Source organism: Herpailurus yagouaroundi, unplaced genomic scaffold, assembly GCF_014898765.1.
Source record: "Herpailurus yagouaroundi ecotype Mexico unplaced genomic scaffold, PumYag 140, whole genome shotgun sequence".
Taxonomy (NCBI): Eukaryota; Metazoa; Chordata; class Mammalia; order Carnivora; family Felidae; genus Herpailurus; species Herpailurus yagouaroundi.
In genome coordinates this window covers 543,640-566,709 of record NW_024412395.1, presented here as the reverse complement: position 1 = coordinate 566,709, position 23,070 = coordinate 543,640, and the positions used below count along the sequence as shown (strand labels likewise).

The 23,070-nt window shown below is 41.8% G+C and overlaps 1 protein-coding gene across 4 annotated transcripts in view; it reads right to left on the bottom strand.

The window, feature by feature from the left end:
• The window catches only part of PLEKHB2 (pleckstrin homology domain containing B2), a 43,693-nt gene extending 22,940 nt beyond the window's left edge, over positions 1-20,753 (bottom strand). The window contains exons 1-5 of one of the 4 annotated variants that reach the window (XM_040474700.1): positions 20,631-20,708; positions 9,305-9,349; positions 8,767-8,843; positions 3,945-4,097; positions 2,564-2,666 (exon numbers count right to left, since the gene is read on the bottom strand). In XM_040474700.1, the coding sequence (XP_040330634.1) occupies positions 2,564-2,666; positions 3,945-4,031 (190 nt within the window). In that variant the 5' untranslated portion in view covers positions 4,032-4,097; positions 8,767-8,843; positions 9,305-9,349; positions 20,631-20,708. Of the gene's footprint in view, positions 1-2,563; positions 2,667-3,944; positions 4,098-8,766; positions 8,844-9,304; positions 9,350-20,630 lie in introns of all 4 variants that reach the window. The other 3 variants (XM_040474699.1, XM_040474698.1, XM_040474702.1) reach the window with 3 other exon arrangements.
• Positions 20,754-23,070: the final 2,317 nt, after the last annotated feature.

Sequence of the window (23,070 nt, the reverse complement as noted above, 5' to 3'; positions counted from 1 at the left end):
CCTCCCAACTCACACTCTCTCTCCTTCTCTCAAAAATAATTTTTTAAAATTCTTTTTAAAAAAAGAGGAAAAAAATTCAAATGGAACCACTGTATAATTCCATAATCGCACTACTGAGTAATTTACCCAAAGAATATGAAAAGATACATGCACCCCTATGTTTATTGCAGCATTTAGTGACCAAACAGCCCAGGTGTCTAGCAATAGATGGATAAAGAACATGTGGTGTATATATGTGTATGTGTATATATAAACATATATACATATATGGATCTAGAGAGTATAATGCTAAGTGAAATAAGCCAGTCAGAGAAAGACAAACATCATATTATTTCACTCATCTGTGGAATCTGACAAACAAAAGGCAGAGATTGGACTGATTCAGTGGCAAGCTAAGGAATGCCAAGAATTACCAGCCACAACCCAAACTAGGAGGAGGCAGGAAGGGTTCCACTGAAAGGTCTCAGAGGGAACATGGCTCTGCTGACATATTGAGCTCAGACTCTTAGCTTCCAAAACTCTGAGGGAATACATTTGTTGCTTTAAGGCACCCAGTTTGTGGCCCACAGCAAACTAACATTCTCCCATTCTTTACTCTATTAGCATTCTCATTTTATTTCAAGTTTGTTTCTTGTTAATAGACAAGTTATACTCTGTATTTTTTACCCAATCTCAGATCTTACTTTTTTTAAGGGAAATTTAACCAATTCACATTTATTGAGGTCATAAACATCACTGGTTTAACTACTGCTAATTCCAGATATTTTTTCCACTACTTAAAAGAACATTCCATTTGACACCTTAGTGTACAGTAGAGCACAGCTCCACAGCAGCTCTGGAGACAAAGGTTCAAATCCTCAGTCTATTCTACTAGCTCTAAACTCTTGGGAAGTGTGGTAAGCAGAATGATGTCCACCTCCTAATCCCCAAAACCTGTGAATGTTACTTCACAGGGGAAAGGGACTCTACAGATAGAATTCAAATTAAGGACCTTGAGATAGGGAGATTACCCTGGATTATCTATGTTGGCCCAAACTATTCATTAAGTCCTTAAAAGCATATAACCTTCCCCAGCTGCAAAGAACCAAAGAGATGACCACAAGAGAAGGGCTCAGCCCAGAAGCCAAGAAACCAGGAAGCCTCTAGAAGCTGGAAAAGGCAAGGAAACAGACTGTCCCCTAGAGCCTCTAGAAAGGATCATGGCCCAACCAACAACGGTTGGACTCTTGACCTCCAGAAATGTAATCATAAATTTGTACTGTTTGAAGCCACTAACCTCAGGATGATTTATTATAGGAGCATTAAAAAAGTGATATAGGAAATTAACCTAAGCCTGTTTCTGTTTTTGTTTTTTTTTTTTTAAGTTTATTTCCTTATTTTGAAAAGAGCACAGACATGTAAGTGGAGGAGGGGCAAAGAGAAAGGGAGAGGGAGAATCCCAGGCAGGCTCCACACCGTCAGTGCAGAGCCCAATGTGGGCTTGAACTTATGAACCATGAGACCATGGCCTGAGCCAAAGTCAAATGCTTAACTGACTGAGCCACATAGGCACCCCAAACCTAAATTTCTTGTAACAAGAACAGCATCTACCTTGTAAGATATGGTGAGCATTAAATACCATATATAAAGCAGTTAGCACAGTGCGTAGGGCCAAGTGAGTGTTCAAAATGCATGTTTAAATTGTTAGATACTAATAATATATAGACCCGATTTATAAAAAAAAGTAGCAAACTGGCTGGACATGCAGTCCTTTCTCCATCAGTCTATTGGAAAGCAGTATCTCTTCCAGAAAGTATCACTGAAGATTCACTGATAAAAGAAGAGTATAAAAAAGTAGCTACGGATGGGATTTAAAATAAACTCTAGAGTTTAGCATGGAATAAATGTTTATATTGAAGAGGAACATGTATGTGAAATGCAGAGCAGGCACTCTGACAAACTTCTCTGGATTATATGAAAATGCCACTTACATATGAATGCTTTAATATAAATGAAAATCACAATAATCTGTTAGTGAACTCTCACAATGTCCAGAATTTACTCATGGGAGTGATACAGAGTGGCCAGAAAGAAAAAAAACTCTTCCACCCCACCCCCCAAATTTCATTTAATCAGTGTTGGCTCCATATCCCTTCTTCAGAGAAGGCAGATGGAATAAGAACCATCAAAGGAAGGGAAAGACTTCATAATACAGATGTCCGTGCTTTTTAAAAAGACATTTACATAAAAAGAACAAGCTCTAAGAACCCATTCAACTACACCCATTACCCAATGTGCATCTAGAGAAGAAAAAAGAGCACGTGCAGAATGACTACATGCTAATACCTCCTGTCATTCCCACTATAACGGGGATCTCGCCCGGACAGCTTGCCCAGACACAGAAACTAGGACCAGAGTTATTAGAGATGGAACAAGGCCCTGTTACATTTCTTTCACACATCCTCTCAGTCACTTATTCTGATGCCTGAAAGAAAACTCCATTCTCATGCTTCTCCCTTCCTGATAACTGGAAATAAAACAGGACACTTTTTAAATTATACACATAAAAAAAACCCAAACTTACAAACAATCATCTGTGCTTTCTGCACAAAGACTGATAGTTTTCCCATCTCGGCAAACAATCTGCAGCATACAGTCTTTTGACTTCCCATCTGGAGGCTGAATATCTATGAAACATAAGTAGAATAAAGAAATATTTACATAGTTTTTTTTCAAGATTTATTCTTACCTAACAGCTCCGATAAGCAAAAGACCAGTACTTCAGAACATTCCAATCACAAAACATCTTTGTCCTGCTCCACAGAACCAAGCACATAAATCACAACTCTGTTCCAATTAAACTTAGGTTCCTTCTAAAAGGCAATTCACATATGGAGATGTACAGAAGAGCCCAGATATTACAAGAATAAACCCCACACAATGAAAAGTGTTACAAAGCATCAGGTAACAAAATACTTACTGCTTTTATTCACAGGAAACACTAAACTGGATCACTGATTTAAAAGTGAAAATCATATTTTTAAAGTATCTGTGTACCGAGAAATAAGGTCTATGATATTTGAGCTTGGTTTAGGTAGATTTCAACAGCTGGCCCATGGACACTGGTGTTTCAAGACCTAACATGTAGGAGTAAGATGTTACAATACCAATACTTACTACAGGCACATATGCCACTTGTGACTCTTTAATTCAAAACCTATTATGTAAGAGCAGGATGTTTCAAACATCAATGTTTACTAAAACAGATTCTTTATTCCAAACAGAAACAGAGCTAATAAACAGGGAAGTCTATAAATGCCATTAATTAGAAATAGAGGGGTGCCTGGGTGGCTCAGTCAGTTAAGTGTCCAACTCTTGATTTCAGCTCTGGTCATAATCTCATGGTTCGTGAGTTCAAGCCCCACATCAGGCTTTGTGCTGGTAGTGTGGAGCCTGCTTGGGATTCTCTCTTTCCCTCTCTCTCTCTGTCCCTTCTCCACTCATGTTGTCGCTCTAAAAATTAAAAATCTAAGTCTATACTTATTAAAAATCTGTTCCTTTAAAATGAATATAAGGGATAACTCCAAAAACCAAAGTATCATGGATTTTTAAGTAACTGACTGATGTTGCCATCAGTAAGATGCCCGTTCCGAGTCACAAAACCTATACTGCCTATGTTGGTTCCATTCTTCCTGGGGATCCCAGAACTCTGTTTCCCACCTTCTCCATGGGACAACAAGGAATGTGAACTGCTGGGTTTAATTCAGATGAGAAAATTCAATCTGCCCCAATCATATGATTCATGATTCAAGTATCTAGGTGTCCACCGTGGTTACCTCCCAAATGAAACCCTTCTTTGGTCTGCTAATGAAAGCAAAATGAGTAAGAAAGAGGATTCAATTCCCACCAAGAATGGGGAAAGGTAGAGGACAGAAGCCGACCACAACAGACTCACTTTCACTTACCCTGACACTCGTGCCCCATGCGGATGTTGATGCAGTCCACCGGCATGTGGACCTTATCCTCAACACTCTGCCGAGTTTGGTCATCATAATAGATCAGGTGACCATCTGACCACAGGTCAAACCAATTCTTCTTCCAACGCTTCAAAATAGTACCTGAAAAAAATGAGAGAGATATGCTTTACGCTAAAACAGTAAGGACTTTATCCTCTAACCCACAGGTAACAGAAACAGGAAACTTTCCTCTGGCCCCATAAGTATACCTGCATACATCAAAATAGAGATGAAAGCAGATTGCTTGGACTTCAAGCTGTATTACAAAGCTGTAGTCCTCAAGACAGCATGGTACCAGCACAAGAACAAACACTCAGATCAATGGAAAAGAACAGAGAACCCAGAAACGGACCCACAAGCACATGGCCAACTAATCTTTGACAAAGCAGGAAAGAATATCCAATGGAATAAAGACAGTCTCTTCAGCAAGTGGTGCTGGGAAAACTGGACAGCGACATGCAGAAGAATGAGCCTGTACAACTTTCTTACACCATACACAAAAATAAACTCAAAATGGATGAAAGACCTAAACATAAGACAGGAAGCCATCAAAATCCTCGAGGAGAAAGCAGGCAAAAACCTCTTTGATCTTGGCCACAGCAACTTCTTACTCAACACATCTCCAGAGGCAAGGGAAACAAAAGCAAAAATGAACTATCGGGACCTAATCAAAATAAAAAGCTTCTGCACAGCTAAGGAAACAATAGCAAAACTAAAAGGCAACGGACGGAATGGAAGAAGATGTTTGCAAATGACATATCAGATAAAGGGTTAGTATCCAAAATCTATAAAGAACTTACCAAAACTCAACACCCAAAAATCAATCCAATGAAGAAATGGGCAAAAGACATGAATAGACACCTCTCCAAAGAAGACATCCAGATGGCCAACCGACACATGAAAAAATGTTCAACATCACTCATCATCAGGGAAATACAAATCAAACCACAATGAGATACTACTTCACACCAGTCAGAATAGCTAACATTAACAACTCAGGCAACAACAGATGTTGGCAAGGATGCAGAGAAAGAGGATCTCTTTTGCAATGCTGGTGGGAATGCAAACTGATGCAGCCACTCTGAAAAACAGTACAGAGGTTCCTCAAAAAAGTTAAAAATAGAACTACCCTACAACCCAGCAATTGCACTACTAGGTATTTATCCAAGGGATACAGGTGTGCTGTTTCGAAGGGGCACATGCACCCCAATGTTTATAGCAGCACTATCAACAATAGCTGAAGCATGGAAAGAGCCCAAATGTCCATCGACGGATGAAGGGATAAAGATGTGGCGTATATATATATACAATGGAGTATTCCTCGGCAATCAAAAAGAATGAAATCTTGCCATTTGCAACTACGTGGATGGAACTATAGGGTATTATGATAAGCGAAATTAGTCAGAGAAAGACAAATATATATGACTTCACTCATATGAGGACTTTAAGATACAAAACAGATAAATATAAGGAAAGAGAAGCAAAAATAATATAAAAATAGGGAGGGGGACAAAACATAAGAGACTCTTAAATATGAAGAATAAACAGAGGGTTACTGGAGGGGTTGTGGGAGGGGGGATGAGCTAAATGGGTAAGGGGCATTAAGGAATCTACTTCTGAAACCACTGCTGCACTATATGCTAACTTGGAAGTAAATTAAAAAAAGAGAAGAGAAGAGAAGAGAAGAGAAGAGAAGAGAAGAGAAGAGAAGAGAAGAGAAGAGAAGAGAAGAGAAAGAAAAGAAAAGAAAAAGAAAGCAGACTCCAATGGCACAAACACCCGTGCTGTACCAAGGCTACATGCAGCTCACGCTAAAGATACTAAGAATGCTGCTAAATTAATAGGCCCAAATTTTCAAAAAAAAGTTCAATAAAACCTTGATTTTGTTAACAAGCACTGGTGAGGATGCAGAGAAAAAAGAACCCTTGTACACGGTGGGAATGTATATTGGTACGGTCACTACAGAAAACAGTATTGAAGTTCCCCAAAAAATTAAAAATAAAAAGACAATATAGTCCAATAATTCTACTGGGTATTTACACAAACAAAACAAAAACACTCACTCAAAAAGATACATGCACCTCTATGTTTACTACAGCATTACTTACAATAGCCAAGACAGGGAAGCAACGTTAAGTTGCGAAGTGTCCATGGACAAACATGAAAAGGAAGATGTAATGTTTATATACAAAGAAATATTACAGTTATAACAAAAGGAGACTGTGCCACTTGCAATGACATGAATGGACTTAGAAGGTATTATGTTAAATGAAATAAATCAGATTGATAAAGACAAATACCATATGATTCCACTCACATGTGGAATCTAAAAAAAATATATGAAATGAGTCAGTCACTGGAATAAAAGGCACAGCATAAGGAGTAAAGTCAATGACACTGTAATAGTGATGTATGGGGACAGATGGTAGCTACACTTGTGGGGAGCACAGCATATATATATATAATAGAGTTATATACCTGAAACTGTGTCAACTGTTTTTAAAAACATTTTTTAAATAGAAAATGAACATCTAATATTTTATCTTCTCAAAACTTTCCCAGTACTATTTAACTTTGCTAGACTGTTCAGAAAACATGGCACTATGAAGTCTCTATATACAGATAACAATAGTACCTTCCACTTTAGGGAAAATATGTTTTTCTTTTTCTTTAAGGGCTTTCACATCTATTCTTCTCTAACATTCACCTTCCCTTAAAGCCCATGGGTGTGGGAGGGTGGCTCAGACACTGGAGGCACCCACAACCAGGACACTGACCCCCATCCTGTGTGCATCCCTACTACTACCTCACATGTCCCTTTCAGTTTAAGGAATTCATCCTGTCATTTGTAGGGCTAGGCACTCAACTTCATAAAACTCAAATATCTCTGTCAGCGAGAAGGGAAAACTAAAAGGCCAAGTCACTCCTACCCTTTCCTCACACCCAGACACTAAGTACTATATCCTTTGTTCCCATAGATCCCACTCTGTTGTTGGCGGCCATCATGCACAAATCCCATTCTGTGTACCTCTCCTTATGCTCCTGTGGCTGCTACCAGTGTTAACCAAATAGGCAACACATCAGCCTTCCAAACTTTTTACCACTATCAGGTACCCTCCTTGCTGAGAGGGGCATCCACAGCACTGGCCCAAACTGATAAATAAGTGACATTAGCATCCATGTGATTGGCAGCCCCTGAGCTATACAGAAACTACCCAAGAGAGCCACCAAAACAGACAGGTGGAATCACTGGATTAGAGAGTTCTACCCAAATATTTCACCTGCCACCGAAGCCCTGACTGCAGATTCCCAAATTAAGCGTCCTCCAGAGCCCAGAGGTCCTAAGGGTCTATGTGGCAATGGCAAGAAAAGGAGCCTGGGAGACCTCTTTGCAAACATGTAATTATCTGTGTACCTCTGCTACCCAGTGAATATAATGCATTTCACCTCATTTTATTTTATTGTGATTGATAGTTCTCCTTTTTCAAAGAAGGAAAATCAACCCACACATTGGCTGGCAGATGGGGAAATGGAGTAAATCTTCTGAATATACGGATTTGAGATTGTCATGGACCAGGACACTGGAAAAGTCTATACAACTTATTTAAAAGACATCTATTTTGTGTACGTCATCATGCTAGGCACTGATGGGTGGGGAGAGGGAGCAAAAAGCAATTGTCAAAATGGTCACTGTTCACTTACGCTGACAGGGAGACTGCCCTCAGTCAAGGGCGCAGTAAAGCCTAAGGAGAAAACCAGAGGACATCCAAAGGGCCAGGAAAGGAAGGCACATATATCCTCAAGGTCTGAGCAAGGCTCTCTTCATACCCTGACAATTTAGGGAAGGATAGGATCACAAAATCCAAGACAAGAAAACTTACACAAAGCCTGGGGCTAGGCTCCAATACGCCAGGACTTTCTTTTTAAAGCCAACATTGTAATGGCTCTCTCTATTCTTAGAATACAGAACTGTCACAGACCTTGAAGGACACCTGGTTCAGCTCCAGGTCTGGGAATGTAGAACTAGTGACAGGACAAATAAGCTGAAAGCTTCTCTCCTGGTAGAAAGTGTGTCAATGTTGAAATGACACAGTCCTGCGTCTGAATACAGGTTTGCTACCCTGTGTTACCAAGTTACCAATTATCACTGAAATTCAATTTCTTCTACTAGAAGAGCTGTTGTGATTACATAATATATGTAAAATCTTTATAACAGGGTCACAAACAAGCTTCACAAATAATAGCTTTTATAAACCATCTAAGGTATGCAGTCCATTCTTCACAGTTAGTCTCCATTTTAGCTAAGTTCTAAAAGTATCCCCCATACAGAAATTTGTATCTCAACAATAAAGAGTGTAAACTACAGCTCAGGTTTTTTCTTGAGTCATAAATGATGTCACTTTTCCCTTAACTCTGCTGTTTCTAGAAGAACAGCAGAATAATCTGTTTAGTCCTTCTTCAATGAGCAGTCAGTTCTCCCTGCTCCAGAACACACCATGAATTCTACTTCTAGTGGCAGTCTCAGAGATGAACAGACAGTATATGAAAGATCATCACACACACAGATAAGTCTAAGAATGTGAATTCAACTCCATAAAGAATTGAGTCTATTCTGCAGAGTCCTTTTGGAGATCCAAAAGACCTTCTTTAAATAAACTCATTCCCTCAGGTCTAATCTTCATCCCTATAATTAAAGTCTCCAGTACTTCAGAATCTTAGTCACTGTTCAATCCCCAGACAAGACAGGTATTTCCCGCAAAAAGAGCAGTACCTCCATGCTAATATATCAGAGCTCAGCTTGGTTACATTCAAGCAGGGCCTCAGGTCAGCCATGAATAATACAGCATGCTAGTGAGAAAAAGAGAAAAACCAGCAGGGATTACCACCATTCTCTGGTTTCTGTCAAGGCAGCAACCAAGAAAGAACTCTGTGTGAACAGAAACACAGCTCACAGAGCTGTAAAATTTCCAAGAGAAAATCCAGAGCAACAATATTAATAAGACTTTGCTATTTGTTTTTTTTTGTTTGTTTGTTTTTGAGAGAGAGAGAGAGAATGCAAGCGGTCAGATAGAGAGGGGGAGAACAGAATCTGAAGCAGGCTCCAGGCTGAACTGTCAGCACAGAGACCGACACAGAGCTTGAACTCACAAACCACAAGATCATGATCTGAGCTGAAGTCAGATGCTTAACAACTGAGCCACCCAGTCCCCCTATTTGTTTTTAAGTGTGATCTGTTTCAGCAACAGAAATAAATATGTACCCTAAGGCAACATTAAACCCAGACCAAGGTGCTCATGTCCTGTACTTACTCTGTCGCAGCAACCAGCCACTCTTCACAAACGCCATCTTTCCACCTATAAAAAAAGCCAGGTTCAAAGTTACACCCAGAAAAGAGAATGGCCCACATGAGCTGTTTTTCACTTACAACACTTCTGACACCAAACATGTGGGGTCTTTCCAACATTAATAACCAATTCTCCCTATCTCAGGACACCAACTGGATGTCTACTGATTCAACCCAATTCTGACCTGGAGTTAGCATCCGACCCCACAGGTTCCGGGCTCAGTTCCACAAGAGTGCTCCCACTTTAGACACAAGTCCTGAGTCTCCAGTATTTCTGACCTACTAACTGGGAGTTCCCACAACCTCTCCTCAAATTTGATAATCTGCCAGAATTGCTCACAGAACTCAGGAAAAAGCATTTTATTTACCATTGCCTGTTTATCATAAAGGATATAACTCAAGAAGAACAAGATGGAAGAGTGAGGGCAAAGTGCCTTCTCTAGGCACACCACCCCCTCAGCACCTCTATGCGATCATCAACCCAGAAGCTCTTGGAACCCCGGCATTTAGGGGTTTTAAGGGAGGTTCCATTAGGTAGGCATGATTGATTACATCACTGGCCACTGGTGACTGAACTTAATACCCAGGCTCTCCCCATCCCTGCAGGTCCAGGGATGGGGCTGAAAGTTCTAAGCACTTTTTTTTTTTTTTAAGTTTATTTATTTATTTTGAGAGAGAGAAAGAGAGCGTGTAAGCAGGGGAAGGGCAGAGAGAGAGAGACGGAGAGAATCCCCAGTGGGCTCTGTGCTGACAGTGCAGGGGCTTGAACTCATGAACCGTGAGATCACAGCTTCAGCAGAAATCAAGATTTGGATGCTTAACTGAGTCCCCCAGGCGCCCCTGAATGTTCTAAGCTTGTAATCACAAGAGTGACCCTCAGCAACCAGCCCCATTTTGAAGTTATCTGGGGACCCACCAAGAGTCACCCCATTAGCATAAACTTATGTATGGCTGAAAGGGACTTATTATGAATCACAAGACACTCCTAGCACCTCTATCTCAGGAAATTTCAAGGTTTTATTTTTTTTTTTTTTAAGTTTATTTTTGGAAGAGAGAGAGCATGCACAAGTGGGGAAGGGGCAGAGAAAAAGAGAGAGGGAAACACAGAATCCAAAACAGGCTCCAGGATCTGAGCTGTCAGTGCAGAGCCTGATGCAGAGCTCAAACCCATGACCTGAGCCAAAGTCAAACACTTAACCAACTGAGCCACCCAGGATCCCGGAGAAATTACAAGGTTTTAGAAGTTCACACATTTCTTATTACATCACAAAATCACAGCCATCTCTCCATTCTCATCCCTTTCTGTGTCAGCTGAGGAAGGGACCAAAGCCATTTTACCTAACTGGCCACTTGGCATTTACCTAATACCTCCTCAGTGGGGTCAATATAAACCCTCCCCCCACCTTCCACTCTAGGGTTTGGCCTCAACACTCTTACCCACCTTACAAAATCTAATGCCACTCAAGAAACATAAAGCAGCCCCAGGAACACTAAGACTCTGTCAAGGACCTGTAGCGTCTCCTAACATGCCCAGTGTCCTGGGGCTCTGGGGTCTGCTGCCTTAGCTTTATATTTGGTGTGCCCAGTTGACTTCACACAGCCCAGTCAGATGTGAACTGGTGTCAACAGGCAGAGTGGCCCGGTCAAAGCAGAACACCAGAAGTCAAGAAAAGGTGCGATAAATTTAACTCCATAAAAATAAAAATCTGAGTGACAAAATAAAAAGTCAAAAAGATAAAAGATTAAAAGAAAACACTTACAGGGTGCCTGGGTGGCTCAGTCGGTTAAGTGTCTGACTTTGGCTCAGGTCATGATCTCAAGGTTCATGAGTTCAAGCCCCAAACTGGACTCTCTGCTGTCACCTCTCTGCCCCTCCCAGCCCCCATCTCTGTCTCCTTCCCTCCCTCCCTCTCTCTCAAAAACAAATAAACTTTAAAAAAGGAAAAAAAAAAAACATTTACAATTATATGGCAGCAACAAGCTAATTTCCTGCATGTACAAACTCACATATAACAAATGATTATCATCAGGCAGTTCACAAAAAAAAACATAAATGAGCAATAAATTTGTAAGACATTCAATTTATCTCTCAATTCAAGAGACAAAATTCAAAACAAATTAACAATATTACCTATCAGATGGGCACAAATGAAAAACACTATTATATACAGAAAGGAGTATGTATGATGGCAGGAACAAAAAATGTTGCAAACTTTTGGGAGGAAACTTTGACAACATCTATCAAAATTTTAAATATTCATAAACTCTGACCCAGCGATTTCACCATTACTAGGATTATACCTCATTGATACATGTGCAGAGGTTCACCAACATATCTGTGTATTTGTGGTAATATCGCTTATACTGGAAAGAACTAGCTCCAATCAAAGTGCCCCACATCAGAAGACCACTCAAAGGATACCCACCCTCCACACATGTGACAGATCATTTCGCAGATGTTTAAAAGGGGGTAGAACAGTATGTGCTGATACCTGCGTAATTGTTTTGTGGAAGGAATCAAAGAAACTGCTAAGGATGTGTATCTGAAGAGAGGAGAGAGGCAATGCTGGGCATGTATCAGAAAAGTGACTATTCAGTCCTATTACACCTTTTTTGTGATATTTCAAGCCCCCAATGCAGGGCTTGAACTAACTAATGAGATCAAGAGTGGGACATTCAATCAACTGAATCACCCAGCAACTTCTATCCTTTTTTTTTAATCAACAGATTTTAGAGGCGCCTGGCTGGCTCAGTTGGTAGAGCGTGCAACTCTTGATCTCACGTCATGAGTTTGAGCCTCATGTTGGGCATGAAGATTACTTAAAATTTTTTTTTAATTAAAAAATAGATTTTTTTTGGAGGCTGAAATTATGGGCCACTTTGGTTCTCTGCTTTAGCATTTTTAGGTATTCTCTTTAAGGGTTAGTTAGCAAAACAGAGCAAAAGCCCAAGTAGGCACCTGAAAAGAACAAATTAGTCTCCCCACCTTTAATTTTTCCCACATCTAAGTACGGCTAAATTCTCCCCTCTCCAAACCTTTGCAAAAAGAGCTCCACAAGCTTGGTTCATCCTATACTCCAGCATCTCCAAAATCTCATACTCTAAAGGTTCTTAATGTCCTTGCAATTTCTGCCAACTCATGCTATCTGTCCTCACCAAGAAAGGAAGTTTTCCATCTTTCCCCATTTTTCTCCCACATATTTAGATGCTCAAACAGTCCCAGGTGAATGAGAATCAGAAAGGCAATGTCTCCCCCTTTCCCCCAGTGGATATGCAGGTGCACTGGCAGGGAAACCCACCCTAATCCAAGGCTCTCTGTTAGGCAAAATGAACGTTTCTTTATTATTTAAACTGGGTTGAACTGGTTTCCTAAAACTTGGAGCCTAAAACATCCTAAAACAATCATTTAGTTCCAAACGGACACCACCATATTTTCATCCAACACATATCCTTTGAGTGCTAATATGTTCCCAGCCTGTGGTAGGCACTAAGAACACAGCAGGGACCAAGCCAAAGTCCCCGTTTTTACGTACTTATACTTTAGTAAAAGCAACAGGTCAAACTTATAAATTAAACAGATGGGTGATGCAATGTTATAGACAGCATTACATCTCGAACAGCTGTGTTATTACCCCAGAACATCAAACCACATTCATTCATGCCAAATCCTAGGTAATTATAGTAAAGTGTCTACCATCGTAACATGAATTCTCAGTCTGTATTTCATGTGAAAAAGAAAATATCTGGGAATAGGCCAAAAATTACTAGCAGGTATTGGGAGCTACCAAGTCACAATACGATTATTATAAAACTTGGCTGCAGGGGCGCCTGGGTGGCTCAGTTGGTTAAGCGTCCGACTTCGGCTCAGGTCATGATCTCACAGTCTGTGAGTTCGAGCCCCGCGTCGGGCTCTGTGCTGACAGCTCAGAGCCTGGAGCCCATTTCAGATTCTGTGTCTCCCTCTCTCTCTGCCCCTCCCCTGTTCATACTCTGTCTCTCTCTGTCTCAAAAATAAATAAACGTTAAAAAAAAAAATTAAAAAAAAAACTTGGCTGCAAAGTTGTCCTACAACTTTGCTGGTACTTCAACAGCTGGTGGTTGTGTAAAAATGTGGAGCAATAGAAAGATGTTTCCTGAACTTTTCTGGTAACTTTTTTGTATTCTCAAATGATTCTTGATATCATTTTGACTCTATTTGCTGTCATTCATAATAGTCAAAATGTCAGACCGGTGTTAACACTGGTAAGAACACCTTCATTGGGGCACCTGATTGGCTCAGTCAGTCAGGCACCTGACGCAGATTTCAGCTCAGGTCGTGATCATAAGGTTCATGGGATCAAGCCCCGAATCGGGCTCTGCGCTGACATTGCGGAGCCTGCTTGGGATTCTCTCCCTCTCTGAAATCCCCTACTTGCGTGCCTGCTGTCTCTCCCTTTCTCTCTCTCTCAAAATAAATAAACATTAAAACAAAAAAACAAAAAAAACCTTCATTTACTCAAAGGTCTTTTAAGAAACTGAGTCCAACAATTTTACATACCTGTAAAACCATTAACAACGCTAGCACCCCTGAAAATAGAGTGTCAAAAAGGAAGTTCCAAATAAAACCTTAAAAACCTTGAGATTTCCTTTTATCTACCAACTGCATGGGTCAACATCTGAGTTACTCATGTTCTCTTTGGTACTGCCTTGGCGTAAGCCTGGGTTTTACTTTTCAGGTATCTGGCACTCAAGATATGTCAACAATAGGAATCTGATCAGCTGACTTGGGAATCAATTTCAGACCATCTGAATAAAAATTCAAAAAGAAAAAAAAACAACTTCTACATCAAGGGGACATCGTAAACATACCTTTGGTGTGCTTATGTAAAATAATTCAAAACCATTAGAGAAAGAGAAAACTATTATAACAAGGTCTAAAGAAACTTAAACTGGAATTATCAACAGAAACTCATGACTTTTTGAAAGGGTAATTCTGTGGACTCAAGTAGCTTCTTATCTGGTATCATCCTGTCTATCTTTAGTCATTATGTGGGACAATCTCACATGCACCCCATGTCCAGATTTTTATCTCTGATACTGGTCTTCTCAAAAAGGAGTCAGTGCTCCTTGAAAATCAGCTGGTTACAATTTAGGGACAGGAAACCGCAAGTTGTGCCTACTGTCAAAAAGCAAAGACACGTGGCACCTGGGTGGCTCAGTCAGTCATGATTTCAGCTCAGGCCATGATCCCAGAATTGTGGGATCAAGCCTGGCATCAGGCTCTGCGCTGAGCATGGAGCCTGCTTAAGATTCATATCCTCCCTCTCTCTCTCTTTCCCTCCCTCCCTCCCTCTCTCTCTCTCTCTCCCTCCCTCTCTCTCTCCCCCGCCCCTGACCCTCTCGCCTGCTCATGCACACTGTCTGTACAAATAAAAATGTAAATTAAACTTTAAAAAATTAAAGACGCTTTCAGGAAGGAATGTCTTTAGAAAGGATTAAAAAAAACCAACCAGCTGAAGGAAGAGCATCTAATAATGCCAAATCGAAAACAATAATTATAGTTCATTAGAACCAACTGAGGATGAAAGGCATCCTAAGAATAAAATGATGACTAAAACCAAATACACTGCTATAGAATGTGTTAGAGAAAGCACACAACTTCCGATGTGAGTTTGGATTTCACCCAACTGGGGGCCCAGGGGAGGGGGGTGTTAAAAGAAAGTTTAAACGCTCTGACTTGTATAATACCTTCTCCTCACTTGATAATTCAAATGGTTATTATGGTAATAATAAGGGGTATTGTTGTGTTTACCAAGATGCCACAATTTCTTTTTTAAGACAAAAGGCCTAGACTTCTGAGTTAAGGGCTCAAGTGTATAAAACTTAGCAGTAGAGAAGACTGTAGGAATAGACTTCAAACCAGCCTAAAACTTAAACCACTGGAGAGCAGGACTTTTAGGAAACAAACCTGGAATTCACACCCGCAGGAATACAGAGTCCAGTTACTTGTACTTGCTGGGCAGGCACTCACAAGCCAGTCTCCAGAAAAGTCAAAAAGAAGAAAATATTAAAGCCCCATGATAATGAAAGCCTCCTCAAGCACCCTGTGGGATCTTCACTCTAGTCAGGCAGTATCATCCACACAGCACATCTTAGGGGGACTGAGGCAAGGGCATATTGCCATCTAGCAGACACTGCAAGGTGGGCACTCAACTGAAGGCAGGAAAACAAGTTCTTTACCTTCACTGAAGAGATGTGTGTCCTTTGTGACTACTAGCCTCTTCTGTCAGGCACCAGTTTGTTATCACCAGCACCATATGCAGCATATTGCCTCATCAGCCTTAGTCTCAGCCTCCAGCAGCAAGAGCAACCTTGCCTCTGGCTCCCAACCCACAAGCAACATGTATGTAACACAATACAGACCCTCCACACTATATGCCCTATAAAGAAGATAAACCAAGGGCAACAAGTTCTTAAATAAGCCGTTGCCAGTACCTGGCTCCTTAAATGACCCACCTCACCTAAGCTGGACCGCAGCTGTATCTGTCTAGAATCCATACCCTGCCAAGCTCCTGAACCCTGACCAGAACAGAGGAGACACTGTCACTCAGTCCTGCCTTCAGCCTTACAGAGCACTCACATGTCACTGCCTAAAAGAGGTATCCTACTATTCATTGGCCTAGGCCAATTCCTGATCCTACTAGCCTGCCCTGCTTTGAGGTTACCTAGAAACAGTGCTGGGGCGGGGGAGGCAGACTTCAAACATCCATTTTTTTAATTTTTCTTTCTGTGTTAAACAAAAATATTACAGTTATGTAAAATCCGTATTTTTATCACTAAACACTGTAATTCACAGGAGAGTTATTTTCAAAGAGAGAAGACACACAGTGATATTAAAATGAGAATCCAAGACAAAAGATATACCAATAATGTCAAGATTACCCATGCTAATGACTGCTTTGCTATTTTCAACATTAAAGATGGATTATTAGGAGCATAAACAGCTAACTCTGCTCCCTCCTGAAATGCAACTAAAATGAGTTAAGGGGAAAACAAAGCATAAATCACAGAGACACCAGCAGCAGAGACAAAAACAGATGACCCATGTTCAAATCCTGACTCACTCACTTACAGATAACTTTGGGCAAGTTATTTAACTTTTCCAAGGCTTAGTTTCTTAGCCCATATAATGAGAACACCAACACCTACTTGATAGATATTTGGACAATTGGGTGAAAAAACATGTAAATATTTGGCATAGTGCCTGACATTTACTAAAATTCAAGAATTGGTAGCTGCTCACGCAGCAATTACTATTATCACTATTACTTCCTCACTAGCACATGAATAAAATTTGCCCAAAACATTCCAGAAGACAGAAACACATTAGGTGGCTTCTCAAATGGCTTAGAAGACTTAATAAATTAAGACGCTCTTGAAGGTCAAAATTTGAACATATATACACTAGAAGTAAAAACAAAAATCTTGTAGACAAACAAAAAACTTCCCTGAATACAGAACCAAATCCATCTTTAAAGGAACAGGAATATTTTTTTGCCTTACTTTGCTGAAGTCCACATCACTTCATAACTTATTTCAACGTTTCACTATTTATATCCTGGAGCAAGATCTACTGCATAAACTAAAACTCATCAGATAAAAGTCCTGCTGTTGGGTCTCAACAGAATAAAACACCAGCAAACTAGCTGCAAAATACCCACATTACACACATGCCAGAAAACCTATAGGAAGTTTTAAACATAAACCATATTCAACAATTCATATTTTTTTTAAGTTTATTTATTTTTGAGAAAGAGAGAAAAAGCAAGCATGAGCAGGGGAAAGGTGGGGGGCAGGGGGGAATTCCCACACAGGCTCTATGCTGTCAGCCAGCAGCCCCAGGCAGGGCTTGAGCTCATAAACCATGAGATCATGACCTCAGCCAATGACTTTGAGCACAATACTAAACCTCCCAAGCTTCACTTTTCTTCTTACCTGTACAACAGGGCACTACTAGTTATCTGATAGGGGGTTAGTGTGAGAATTAAATGAGATAATATGCCCAAAGAGCCCTGTAGGTGCTCCAAAACTGAGAACTGCTATAATTACGTTACTATTTTAAGAAATGCCATTTAGAGTTGCGTGTCTACAACTGACTCATTCACAATATCCTGGTTCCTCTAGTTAGCCCTCTCTGTACCTTAAATGTAAAAGTTCCTACCTTTTCAAAGGGAGGAAAACTCTGTTCTTCAAAAATAATAGTGTAAGGGAAGGGCCTGGGTGGCTCAGTCAGTAGAGTGTCCAACTTCGGCTCAGGTCATGATCTTGTGGTTCATGGGTCCGAGCCTGCTTAGGATTCCCTATCTCCCTCTCTCTACCCTCCCCAGCTAGAACTCTCTCTCTCTCTCAAAAAAAAATAAACCTTAAAAAAAAATGATAATGTTAAGGGCACCTGGAAGGATAAGGTGGAGCGTGCCACTCTTGATCTCAGGGTGGTAAATTCGAGCCCCATGCTGGGTGTAGAGACAACTTAAAACCTTAAAAAAAAAAAAAAAGTTTTTTTAATGTATATTTACTTATTTTGAGAAAAACAGAGCATGAGCAGGGTAGCGGCAGAGAGACATAATCCCAAGCAGGCTCCATGCTGTTAGCGCAGAGCCCGATTTAGGGCTCAATCTCATGAACCATAAGGTCATAACCTCAGACAAAATCAAGAGTTGGATGACTGACTGAGACACCCAGATGCCCCGAAAAAAATTATTTTTCTTTTAAATTATAACCATTTTTTCTTAGGTTTATTTTACTTATTTTAAGAGAATGAGAGAGAGAGAGAGAACATAGGAGGGGCAAAGAAAGTAGGGGGGGGGAGAGAGAGAATCCCAAGCAGGCTCCCACTGTCAATGTGGAGCCCAGGCTCGAACTCACAAACCACGAGATCATGACCTGAATGGAAATCAAGAGTCGGATGTTTAAACAACTGAGCCATCCAGCTGCCCCCCCCAAAAAGTTTTTAAATAACAATAATGTAAAGGCAACAAGAAGTCCCAAATGTACCCTAAATACAGGAGACAAGAATTGGGTGAGCCATCATCACTCAGAGGTCAGTGTAGCGTTGGCACTACAACCACTGGCAGTAGCAACCACTTCTTAACAAGCCTAATACTAGTACTCATCAAAGGGCAGACAAACTAGACAGATAAGAAAGTTCAACTGTCTGTGCCCATGATCAAATTCAGAAGCAAATATACAACCAATAAAACATGACAGCCCACTTTTTGTAACATGTTTAATAGTTTATTTTACTATCTGCAGTTTTTTGTAGTTAGAGACACTAACCATTTTTAATTTATTTACACATCTAGAGAAAAGAAAAAAGGCAGAGGTAAGGAGAAAGAAACCAAATATTCCGGTAGGGTGGCAAACTGGGAAGCATAGCATAGCTTCTAGGGAGAGTCAGGAAAAACTAGTATCTTCCAGAAGAATAATAGGACTATCACAACAAGAGTGGTATCTGTTCTTTCTATACCACTGATGCACACATTTCATAAATTCAGTCCTTGAGATTATTAGGAATTTTACTTATAAAATGTACTGACATCATTAAAAATATGCTAGTGAAGAACCTTTGTCAGATTCTGAGTTATTTTCTGCAGCCTCCCTTAGAAAGCATTTACTGAACACTACCTCATCTGCCAGGATGATCCTCCAACATATGCTGGATTTCTGCCCTCAGAGATCAGATCAGTATGCTGCTGGGGGGGGGGGGGGGGTGTGAAGAGGAGGAGTCAAGTAAAAAAATCACTACCAGGAAGAGGAAACCCTAGACATTCTCGTTCCCATGTACAGGCTGGCCCTTAGATAACCTGGCTGCACAAGCACATATAGGCAAATATTTTGGTCATTGATTTGTTCAACAAATAAAGAGAGCCAAAGTAAACAGGCAGCTAAACAGCCCCAGCTCGGCCCTAATTCCCCTCGTGACTTCTGACAACTCACTTCCTGCACTGGCACTGGTTTCCTCAAAGACCAGGAGACCCTTTCCTCCCTTTAAATACAAGGGAACTGCCTCTGGCAGTGGCTCCACCCCGTCCTAATCAGAGGAGGTACTTAAAAAAAAAAAATCCTCAGGGACTTGGAGTCAATGGTGCTGGGAATTAATCACGGTGCTCTAGATTTTTTGGTAGTGTGACAGTCGTACCTCATTCCCTCCACTTCCCTGAAAAAACGGGAACTTACTATTCGTTCATTTACAAAGCCTCTTCTATGTAATTTACTCTACATTTGAGATAGAAACAAAAAACTCTATGTCAACTCTAAATAAACCCCCGCTGAGGTTCAGAGTTCCTGATCTGGATGAATGAAAGGATCAGATGTGGAAAAAGTACAACCAAGGCCCTAAGACTGCACAGCTTAGAGTAGGTGAAACGAAGCGGGGGCCGAGCGCACCCGCGAGTGCAGAGTTTCAATGCCGTTCTGGATTCCTTAAAGAGGGTGCGATCTCCGTGCCGGAGGGGAACGAAAAAGAGCCCAAGTCTCCTCGACCAGACAGCCGGCACTAGGACACCCGAGCTGGAGGAAAGACAGCGGGACGGGTGGGAGCACCTGCGGGGAGCGGAAAGGCAGCGAGCCGGCCGGGAGAAACTGCGGGAAGCGGAACGGCTGCGGGAGAGCTCGGGCGGGGCTGGGAGACTCTAGGGGAGGCTCTTGAGAGGCCAGCACCAGGGAGGGGAGAGGGCGCGGGCCGAGGGCAGTCCCTGCAGAGCGGCGCGGAGTTGGGCGGCTCCAGCCTGGTAGAAGCCGACGGTGTCCGCTCAGAGGGTCGCGGGGTGGGCGGCTCTAGGGAAGGCTCTGGAGGGGCCGACACGGTGGAAGAGGAGGGCGCGCGCAAATGGACGGCTCTAGCAGAAGCTCTGGTGGGGCCGACACGAGCAACGGGAGAAAAGAATGTGGGCCGGGGGTCAACTCTGAGGGGCGCCGAGTGGGCGGCGCTAGAGGAGGCTCTGCTGGGACCTACGCCCGGGAGGGCGTCCTCTCGGAAGGGTGCGGTGCTGGGCGGCTCAAGGGGAAGCTCAGCAGGGACCGACGCTAGGGAAGGGGAGGGCGCGCAGAGCGGGGCAACTCTAGCAGAGGCTCTGCAAGGACCGACACTGGAGAAGGGCGGGACGCTAGCCGAGAGGGGGTCTTCTCGGAGGAGTACAGGGCTGAGCCCCAAGAGAGGCTCCAAAAGGACCAACTCCAGGGGATGGGGAGAAGAAGGGGCGCAGGCGGGTGGGTCCGGCTCAGGGTCGCCGGAACCAGACAGGGACATTTACCTGCGAACTATCCGGCCGCCGCCGCGGAGCACAGAAGCAGGGCGACAGAGCGCAAGGACGCCGCTGAGGCTCTCCGGCTGCAAATGCCCCACGCCTGCGTCCTGGCCGCCGTCCAACGTCACACCGCCGTGGCGCATGCGCCTGGCCGCGCGGGGCATGCCTGGAATGGTCTTGGGGGCCACGGCGGAGCCTGGGTATTCGCGGGGAGGGGAGAGGAGGAGAGGGGAGGAGAGCCGAGGGGAGGGCAGGGGAAAGGAGAGCTGAAGAGGGAGGGGAGGGGGCTGGGACATCCTCAGTTCTGCTGGAGTGAAGGGAGGCTTACTTTTCAACTGAAAAGGAACTGTTTGCACCCTGATCTTGCATCTAAATATAACCCTCCAGTAAAAAGAGCCATGGCTCCTTAGAGAAATGAGTGGCTCTAGAGGTGGGGCAGGAAAAGTACAACCTAGAGTCTGGAGCTTGATGTAGCGCCAGAAGTAAGGAATGCTCAAAAAATAAACCGTGGAAGCGTGTCATAAGATACAGAAGTCAACCTGAAAGAGCTCTCCATGGCCAAATCTGGAACAATTTGAGCAGCAAAATAAGTTATACATAATTGGATTATAACTTACAGTGTAAAACAAGCCCTTCTTTTGTAAATAAATGATTAAATAAATTAATGGGAAGAAAAGTTTTTTTTTTTTTGTAGAGGAATTCTAATTAATCATCCTCCATTATGAGGGGCTATTAATCTCCACCCACCCACCCCTCAATCTGCATAATGACTTCCTCCCAAAGAGTAAAGTGTGAGAAGGGGGAAAAATAACTTTACAGTGGAAAAACCTGACAAACGCTACTCAACCATGTGATCAAGGTTGACATCAACAGTGGCAGTAAGTCATGTTGGTAATATTTAACCCTGACGTGATGTAATGAGAATGTCACTTTTCCTGTGCTCTTCCACCCCAGTGGAATGAGAAAAACATCAGGCAAATCCCTATTGAGGGATGTTCCACAAAATACTTCACCAGTATGCCTCAAAACTATGAAGGTCATTGAAAACAGGGAATGACTGAGAAACTGTCAGGTGCAGTGAGGGATCCTAGATGGAATTCTGGAACAGCAAAATTGACAGTGAAAAAATTGGTAAATTCCAAATAAAGTCTTGACTTTAATAATAATTACTAGTGATTTTTAGTTTTGAGAATTGTGCCATGGTTATGTGAGATGTAAGCATCATGGGAAACTGAATATACTAATTTTTCTCTGCAAATTTAAAATTATTTCAAAATAAAAATTTTATTTAAAAACAAAGAAGGCAATGGAGGGGAAAAAGAAATGTTAGTTATCTTTACTGAGAAACTTTTATGGTGCTTTTAAGCCCCTGTGGGGCCTCTAGGGTCAGGGTTGGGACACTTCCTGGAAAGTGGCCTGAGGGAATCTTGGGCAACTCTACTCCTGAAAGGTAAGTACTGTGTAAACATTTATCAAGCTGTGCGCTTAAGATTTGTTTTCTTTTCTGTGATAAATAGCAAACATGTAACTGAGTTAATTTTTTTTTTTTTTAAGATCAAATTGATTTTATTCGAGGATTCATGAATAGGGCAGCATCCTACCTAGCAAATAGAAAGGAACTCCAATGAGCTGTAGAAAAGGAAAGGTTTTTAAAGGTGGAAAGAGGACAGAACAGGAAAATTGTTGGCAAAGAATGCATTGTTCCAGGCAAGGATGCCTTCCTAAGGGGATCTATCAAGCAGATTAACTCACTATGCTGACCAGGTAATTCCATATTGTATGGTTAAAGGTTACATTCCTGGGAGGTTGAAACTACACTTAGGTATTAAGTCTTGGTTTGGTAGTGTGGAATTTGGCACAAGTGACTCCCTTTGGGGACTGCTCTCTCATTTTTAACATCTGCATGTAAACTCTTTCTCTCACGCACACGTGCGTGCGCGCGCACACACACACATTTTTTAAATTTTAAAAATTGGAGGAAAGGCCTGTAGTTAATGGGCTTCAAAACTCCAAACTGAGATGGCAAGAGCTCCTGTCTTAACCTCGCTTCTCTCTGGGAAAAGAAATTCAGGGTGGGGAGTCCTGTGATGCTTTCCAATCTAATGTTTTGTAAAATAGTGTGACTTAGTCAACAAAGAGTTCAGAGATTGGAGTCTTCTAGAATTCTTCCTGGTCCCCACTACCCAAGAATAAGTCTGAGCAAATTGCCTGACATCACTGAAGTTCCTGACCATCTCTCAGTAAAGTGATAAGGCTAGCCCTATCTTCTGTGTTAATCTTAGGTATCTTTCAAGGCTTGGAGTTGAAATGTCCCAAAATACACAAGCATTTTGTCTTTGAGCAATGGGGCTGTGGATGACTTATTTCTTCATACTTTTCTGTATTTTCCAAATTTTCTTCAATTAATCACTTGACTTTAAATCACTGAGACAACAGGAAAAAGGTA